Source organism: Elaeis guineensis, chromosome 1, assembly GCF_000442705.2.
Source record: "Elaeis guineensis isolate ETL-2024a chromosome 1, EG11, whole genome shotgun sequence".
In the NCBI taxonomy this organism is placed as follows: domain Eukaryota; kingdom Viridiplantae; phylum Streptophyta; class Magnoliopsida; order Arecales; family Arecaceae; genus Elaeis; species Elaeis guineensis.
Window position 1 is genome coordinate 16356308 of NC_025993.2, and position 8923 is coordinate 16365230.

General features: G+C 39.2%; 1 protein-coding gene across 1 annotated transcript; it reads right to left on the bottom strand.

Annotated features, from left to right (window-relative positions):
- Positions 1-280: 280 nt before the first annotated feature.
- Positions 281-5560, bottom strand: LOC105037986 (histone deacetylase 8). The gene is made up of 4 exons (XM_010913637.4): positions 5201-5560; positions 3811-4391; positions 2411-2717; positions 281-895 (listed from the first exon to the last, which is right to left on the bottom strand). Exons 1-3 carry the CDS (start codon positions 5463-5465, stop codon positions 2415-2417), a joined length of 1149 nt encoding a protein of 382 aa, XP_010911939.1. The 5' UTR covers positions 5466-5560; the 3' UTR covers positions 281-895; positions 2411-2414.
- Between the last annotated feature and the right edge of the window lie 3363 nt (positions 5561-8923).

An 8923-nucleotide genomic window follows, 5' to 3' on the forward strand; every position in this document is an offset into this window, starting at 1 on the left:
GTACCCACAAAAATACACCTGATCGATCAACCTACACCTCTAATGGTTCATGCATAGGCCTAAATCCTGGACACTGAATTTGGTTGCTAGGAACTTCCAACTTCTCATCCTACTCAACCCACTGCATTACCAGCTGTTCCGATGCATGAAATATCATATTCTCCTAATGCTTTGTGATGAATCCACATGCACTTACATGCTTGGTTTAGCTAGTGTAAAAAGTATATACTTCACCAACTAAATTGCACAAGATCAAAGGATTTACATCAAAGTGATCTACTTTAAAAAAGTATGATATAATGTATTTTCACCTCACTATATTGCAAATGAAACAGTACATGGCTAGCAAGCATGAACAACATGATACTGAATATTTGTGCTAAACAAAGGACAAGAAAGGAAGTTCCTAGTATTATATCTTGTGGAAGTGCACCACATTCCTCCTTCCCCTTATGTCTTTGCTCACTAATGAAGATGCTATTACATCCAAAGATGGCACTGAATTAAAGAAAGTTGTTCAGTTTAGCGTCCCAGGCTAGGAAATGGGTTGGTTTCCTTCAATCCTGTGTCAAATTCAGTGCTCTGAGTCCACCCAAACTACTAGACCATTTACAGAGCTGCTTGATATAACAGGGGAAGCTGGTGTATGAAAAGGGGATGCATCCACAAAATATTTCATGTCAAAAGAAAACTTCAGAATGAAATCTGCAGTTCAGATCTGCGAAGCGTCAGATGTATGCATCCTTATTCATGCTCATGGAGGCTTTTTCTATGTTTTGAAACCGCAATGGTCACAATAAAGCTAACTTATGGTGTGCCAAGGCTCACCCTCTTTTAGTATTTCCTCCCAAAATAATTCTTTTACAGACACATCAACACAGCAGCATCATTTAATCTGTCCCAAAAAAAAATGAAAAACAATTGTTCAGTGGAAAAGAGTGTAGAGGCATGTATAACCAAATGCATACAGAGAGAAACTAGTGATTCTTATGACATATGAATGAACACCTCCAAAACTATGGATGCACTTTAACTTTCATCCATCAATTATGCTGGTAAAACACCCAGCCTTAAGAGGAATAACTAAGGGCCACCAAAGGGAAATTTTCATCTAATGGCAAATAAAAGCCCTTACAAATAATTCAAATAATACATGATGTACAAGAAACAGGTATACTGTTCATAGTATCATTGTGAAATCAAAGCAAGTAGCACTCTACAGTTGACCTAATTTACTGCAGACACATACGTGTGAACATGCCCCCACACATAATAAAAACGGTGCTCAAATCATTTTGACCCATCCTCTTTAAAACGGTGCTCAAATCATTTTGACCTATCCTCTTTAAAGAATTTCCTGGAATTATAAGCAGGGGTGACATTTTCTCTCTGAAGATTCATACCCCACTTCACTACCAAATTTACAGTCAATTTGCAAAAAAACTTATAAGGGATCTGGGACAATTTACTGCCAGTCTCCAACATGACATCAACCAGCTTAATTTCTAAGCTAGGTCAAATTAAAAAGAGGAAGATAAACTCTGAAAGAGAAAAGAAAAGAACTTTGGTCATTGTTGTGGTGATTGGTAACATGCGTTAAATTTCTATATTTAATGAGACTTGCAAAGACAAGCCCTATGATCGCTAAGCCTTCCATGTAGTACCAAAATCATTTGTTCTACTAGTGTGAGGGAAATGCCACATCTGGTTTACTTTAGCATGAGGAGCATTTGATGGATGCCTGTTCCAAATTAGGATATGATCTTTTATTATAGTTTGGGAACTCTTTTAGTTTCACATACATTTATTAGAGAGTGATTATGGAAGCGCGCATGTACTAAAAAGCAAGTTGATTCATAGAAGGGAAGTGAGACATGTGGCCCTGTATGCATAAGTCCATCCATGCTGAGCATTTGCCTTATACACAGTATAGATTATGGGTTGAATTCAGAACTAGTACAAACATTTTAAATCCTTTTCAAGCATGCTATCCAAATCTTCTAAGGGGTTAAGCCCCCACTACCTCTTTTTTAATGTTTCCAAGAATTTTGCATTTGAACCATATTAAAAGTCAAGATGCAAATTCTTAATCAGATATGCAAAATCAGACTACTTCTTGTACTGAGATCAAATTAATTCTAGCGAAATAAGTCAGAAGCATATTTCTATATACATGGGCCTTCAATTGCAAGAAGAAAAGCTACCGCATTATAACTCTCCAGAATAGGATATCATGCTTTAAACCAATTTGAGAAACTTTAAGCGCACATACACATAAGGTATTGAGAAGATATGAACTGCCTTTCTTTACCTTACATAAATCTTCATAACGTTCTAGAATTTCATGCAGGTGAAATATGGCAGTGCAAACTAGTCTGAATAGGAATGAGAATATAGACAACATACATACCTCTCTAAAGCTCCTTCAAGAATGGAATGGATTCTTTCCAATGTTTCTTGATGGCATCAACAACTTTGAAAGTGTACGCCTTGTCCTCAGGGTAATAAGCAATAGGGTCTGATAGTAGAGGAGCAGGAAGTTTAAGAACACCTTCTAGTGTTGCATGGAGACAGTAAGCTGAGTATGTTACATGATACCCTCCTTCCTGAACAATCAGGATGCATCCATTGGTATATGTATCAGCCAATCTGCATACAATTTGCCCAATCTTCCTATAACCTTCCATTGTCAGACATTGCCTTCCATTTGGATCAAACTGAAGCAAGAGAAAAGTCAACAGCAAGATAAGGAAAGATCAAAGGGAATCTCTATTTGCCAAAGATGAACTCATTAAAAAAAAAAAAAAAAAGCATATTCAGATATCCATTTGACACAGAGTTGATAGGGATGTCAACAGGGTGGATTCAGTGCACTTAGTAAAAAAAACGAAACCAAACTCGAAATCCACCACCACTCTCCGAAACCGAAACCAGGTTTGCATGGTTTTTGAAATCAGAAACCATAAATGCTACCAGAAAAAAAGCCACAAAACGGAAACCAAAAACTATTTGACTTTTTTTATTCATTTCAAAATTTTCACATGTAAATAACAAAATTAAAGATATCATCCATAATTTCTACAATATAATTTATACCAACTCATCTAATAAATATATCCAAAAATAATATGCAGTCCAGACATGTTATTGAGTGGAATAGGTGATGGTCCAAATTATTTCATGATGTTCCTAATTTGACTTCATAATGAGTACAGAGTGTATTAAGGGTATTAACCATCGGGTATTTTCAGTTTTGGATCTGGTTTTGGGTTTGCGTTCAAATAGGGAAATTCATCAAAACCAAAACCAAATTTGAAACCAAACGGTTTCTAATTTTTAAAACCATCACCAAAACCATCCCCATTTAACTTACGTTACAACCGCCCCATTCGGTTCAACGATGGGTGAAATATGCAAGTATCCATCCCCAATGACATCCCTAGAATTGATACTTAAATACAATAACAAAGCAAACAATTCATGAATGGACAGACAAGTCTTCCTATTGCGATGCAAAAAGGTCTACGCTTACAATAGTGAAAGGTTATATAATTTGATGGCCTCAGGAAAACAAGAAACAACAATCACTTCTACAGCATACAACATATACTAAAAAGGGCAATTGGATCTATTAGCATTAAAAATGTCTTTGCTATATAGTTCTATTCTTATCTTTTTAAAGGCAAGTCAGCATCATGACTGTAGCTTTTAGCACATATTCTGAATTTGGCATGACTGCAAAAGTGAATGTGAACACTTTAAATATGTGCACAGGAACACCAAAGTGACAAAGGCATGAAATCAACTTACCGCACTAGAATCCTGACCAACAACCAACACAATTAGCATGGGTTTGAATACTTGAACAGCTGGAACAACCAATTCTTTCATTGCATATGCATACCCCTCATCCCCTGTTCCATTGGGTAAAGGTATATTCAGATTGTACCCAAACCCATTGCCTTCACCAACTTCATCAATGGAGCCACTCTGAGGATGCGATGGACCCCAGGAACCATGATTCATGTGAAGGGAAACAGTGAGAACATTATCTGAGCGATAAAATCCTTCAGCTGTACCATTGCCATAATGGACATCAATGTCGATTATGGCAACCTTCCTGAAGCCAGAATCTAGAGCAAGCTGTACTGCAAGCCCAGCATTATTCAGAAAGCAGTAACCATCAGCTTGACAGGGCTGTGCATGATGACCAGGAGGACGTACTAGAGCATAAGCAAGCTTCCCATGTCCATCTAATATATACTTCATTGCTGATAATGTGGTTCCAGCAGCTAGAAGGGCAGCACCCCAGGACCCAGGTTTCAGAAAAGTTCCAGCACAGAGCTCTTTGCTTCCAGCTCCATTGGCTTGTACAAGTTCCTCTATGTATTCTGACATATAAGTTCGAAAGAAAAATTTTTTTTTTTAAAAAAGTGATTTTAAAAAAGAAAGTATTAGGCTTGGGGCATTACCACATCAACATATCACGAAAGTTGCACAATTTCAGGCAAATGCTCTGCACCACCAGTGCATTCTGACATATAAAATATGAAAATCAACAAGCTAACTTTAAAGGAAAAGGATGTCAGAACTGGAGATACCTCCGCATCAATATAATTGGTAAATGGCATGATTTTAGTTCTGATACATCAAATAGCCTTTGAATTCTGTTAAGGCAAGAAACGTTTTTGCTCTCTTTGTTCTTATCAGACAGAGGGAAATAGAATAAGACAGTGTATGTCATATTCAGTTAGTCAGTTGTACTTCAAACTGCTGCATTTGAACCTTCAAACACCCTGGTTGATGTCCTTCATAGCAGCATAGATATGCGGATAAATAAATAACCAAACACTCAAAAGCTCTTTTCTTTTCTTCCTATTTATATACTACCATGCTAGTGATGAAGATATGGACAATCTATGTTTCCTAGCCTCAAGACTTTGTCTTCGGTAACTATAATGCCCAGGCTTCCAGTATCCTGATGACACTATCTTGCCTCCACAAATTGTTACCTTAAAAGATGGTAATTTTCCATTTCCTCTCGCTTTTATTTGACCGTCGAAACTACAAATTTCACACCATAATTAAAAAAAAAAAAAAATCAAATCTTTGAGCATATATAATCACAAAAAATTAATTTTAAACCAAAAGGACAAGAATGGCAAGCTATCATTCTTTCAATCCAAATCAAATGGATCACCTGAAGAGTGGAAGGAGAAGAGCTCGGAGACGTGGGCGGGCCGGCCCACGTGCCACGAGACGAAGGGGGAGATGGGGCCTTTGCGGAGGATGGAGACCATGTTCCTCACCCGTTCCGCGTTCTCCGGGTGCTTCTCCAAGACCTCGAGGAAACCAGGGTCCATGCCGGTGTCGAAGACGCCGGTGCCGGCGTCGTGGGCGAGCATGCCCTCGTGCCAGAAGACATGGATGAGATCGAGAGGAGGGGAAAAGGATGGCGAAGTCATGGCGATGGATCGGGGGAGCGGAGGGTTTTGGAATCGGAGATTAGGGTTTTGCGGTGAGGCTTTGAGAAAGCTAAATGGGAACTCCAATTGTGTCAGGTTCCGAACACTAAAGTTGTTCTTGATAAAATCTGAGCCGTTCGTGTAAGAAAAGAGTGGGTGGCAGATCCTGAACACCTGCTACGCGAACCGGGAATGTCGTAACGATTCCGGCTCCGACTACTTCAAATGCCGGTTTCGCCGGTATCGGCCAATGATGTGCAGACTTCAGAAGAATCCGGCCGAGTTTAACCCTTTTCTGAGGAAAAAGATAAAGTTACCCGTTTGAAACGTACCATAATCTTCAAAAACACTCCCCACTCGATTTTTTTTCTTTTTTTTTTCTCTTCTATTCTTGCTAAGAGAAAATATAATTTTTAAGATCTAAAGCAAGGGCGGCAAACAAGCAAACTGGTGAACTATTTTGAGTTGGCTCTCTTAAAAAGAAAATGAGTTGAGCTAGTGCCAAGCTTGACTTGCTCAAATTTCGATCAAATTAGCTTGAGATATGAATATATAAATAATTAATATATAAAGTATCATTTTATTATTATTATTTATATTAATAATTTTTATAATTATTAATATAAATAAGTCCAATATATATAGAATATAATTTACTACAATTATAAGATGAAAATATAATCAAAACTATGATCCAAGCTATACAAAGTCTCAAATGATTTTAATTTCATTAGACCTCCGTAACAAGCTATTTGTAGGCGGCTACTGCTTGTTTCAAAATTAAATGGGCTATAACCTATACCCAATTCTACTATAAGATGAGCTAAGTTTGAGATAGACCAAAGATGGCTTCCCTAGGCCTCTGTTATCAAGCATGGGAACTGCATTGTGTGACCTACAAGAAAGTGAAGGTCTTGTCTAATAGTTTTATTCATAGTTCTCAAGGGTGATGTAAGTGATGAGAAATGAAAGCTTCTTATTGAAAGAGGGAGGTTTATGAGATTTGAGTGTATGATCTCTTCTTATAATTATTTTTTTTCATAATAAAGTTTTTGCATGCTTCATGAAAATGGACCTTGGTCTAATCCACGTATTTGATTGTGTATTTTTTTATTTTTTTTTACCCCAACAATTGGTATCAAATCTCCAACAATTGGTATCAGAGCCAGATGGTACCAGAGTGCAGGTTGTGGCAGTGATTGATCAAGATTGAAGAAAATGGAGAAATCAGGTTCAATCAAGATGGAAATCAACTGGTATAATGGGAAGAGTAATTTCTCTCTATGGCAAGCGAGGATGAAGGATGTACTCATCTGCAAGGATTGATTGATGCTCTCTTGTGTAAGGAGAAGTCGACTATCATGGAAGTGAAGGATTGGAGGCGGTTGTAAATACAGACGGTGAGCATGATCCTCTTATACTTGACGGATGATGTCGTGATCCATGTACTTAGCAAGACTTTTCTGACAGCATGTGAACGAAGCTCGAAGAGATGTACATGGTGAGGTCACTCACCAATGTGCTCTTCTTCTAGAAGCAGTTCTACCAGCTGCAGATAAGCAAATGATAGAGCATACAGGAGCATCTCAGCAACTTTCAAAAGGCCCTTATCGATCTCCTCAATGTTGGAGAGAAGGTTGAGGAGAAGACCAAAGCGTTGGTCTTGCTTTCATTGCTTCTTCTTCTTTTGAGTTTTTGGTGATTGCTCTTCTAGTGGAGAAGAGCACCATCAAGATGAAGGAGATTACTTCTGTACTACTCCAGAATGAGATTCTCAGACGAAAATATCGAGCCTCAAGTTCAGATGGCGACTCGACTTTAGTGGTGATTGAAGGTAGTGGTTGTAGAAGATGAAACGGTAGAGGAAATGGTAGAGGATCGAAACGTGGGCGGTGCAAGTCCAAGATGAGGGACCTGAGCAATATTAGGTGCTATAAATATGATGAGCTGAGGCATCGTGTCAGAGATTACTCACAACTCAAAGATCAGATGAAGGCTACTATGGCAATGGCAAGTAGTGATACAGAAGACAGTGACGATATTCTTCTGGTGACTAATGAGGTATCTACTTCTTCTTCCTAGTAAATTTTAGATTCTGCTTATTTGCATCATGTATGTTGTAGAGAGGAGCTATTCGACACCCTAGAAAGTAGTGAGGGTACTATTCACCTATCGATGGATCGAGCTGTGAGATCAAGAGCAATGAAACAGTCAGCTTACAGAGTCATGATGGAACAGTGAGAAAGTTGAGTGAGGTCCGATATATATCCAACTTTAGGAGCAATCTAATTTCACTGAGCAGATTGAATTCAAGTGGCTATAGGTGGAGAGCTGATGATAGAATCTTGAAGGTCATACGCGATAGTAGGGCTGTGATAAAAGGAAGAAAGTATGGAGGATACTAACTCTTGACAGGAAGCAAGCTCAATGCGAGGTGGAGCTTCAGGAGCCAATGGGAGCCCAGTGCAAGATAGAGCTCCAAGAGTAAATGGATCAGACATAAGATGGGAGACTCAGAAGGATGACAGATGATATCACAAGGTGAAGTTCCTATTGCCGCAAGAGGCTATCCCGAGCAGATCTCAGATCAGGCAGATCATAGCACATGATGGAGATGTGATTGAGTAGCCTGGCTCGACTCTCATATTTATCCATCTATGAGTAGCAGGCATATGCCTCAAGGCATGGGGGCGAAGTTATTTAGAAGCTCTCAAAGTTAGGTAGAGGCCAAATATCGAGTCGATATGAAAATTGTTGGAATTTGACAACTCGAATTTGATCCACAGGAGAAAAATCCAAGATGGAGTATTTCAGAATGCAACACATGACAATGTGGAGGCCCGGAGACGCAATGCGTGCAGTCTTGTAGCAGGACGCAGCCCGCAGATGTGTGCAGGCCCGCAAGATGCACGGCCCAGTGTGGGCATGCACGGGCCAATTTGAATTTCTATCGTGGTCCATGGTAGACCGTGGGATGTTGGCACGGTCCATGCACGAAAAATCATAGCTCACGGTTATTCTTTGTGCGATCAGATGGCTAAGAAGCGATCCGGACGTGTTTTGCACAATCAGAAGGTTCAGGGGGCTTGCGGTCATGATCAAACAGCCAAGAATGTTTTTAAGTCTTAATAGAGGTTGTATTTCGATCTGCAGAGAGTTTTGGGCCCTTTAATAGGGGCAGATAGGCCGAGAGGCACAAAGCATCCTATGAAACAAAGAGTAATAGGTTGGAGTCGACAGTAAGCACATGAGAGGCAGAGGAGCTGTAGAGAGAGCCGGAGCAATGGCTAGAGCCTCAGACGGAGTCGGTAGAGGATCTTCTTGGGTTTTTGTGAAAACTTTTGTAAAGAGTGAGAGGTGAGAGCTTCTTATTGAAAGAGAAAGGTTTATAAGAGTTGAAAGTATTTGATCTCCTTTTGTAATCTTTTTTTCATAATGAAGCCTTTGCATGTTTCATG

What these genes read in the sequence shown, in the direction of transcription:
- LOC105037986 (XM_010913637.4), bottom strand. Translation starts at nt 5,465, where the DNA reads ATGACTTCGCCATCCTTTTCCCCTCCTCTCGATCTCATCCATGTCTTC. An exon ending in CTTCTCCTTCCACTCTTCAG is followed by an intron (nt 4,392 to 5,200) that starts GTGATCCATTTG and finishes CTTATATGTCAG; the next exon opens with AATACATAGAGGAACTTGTA. An exon ending in TTGGTCAGGATTCTAGTGCG is followed by an intron (nt 2,718 to 3,810) that starts GTAAGTTGATTT and finishes CTCTTGCTTCAG; the next exon opens with TTTGATCCAAATGGAAGGCA.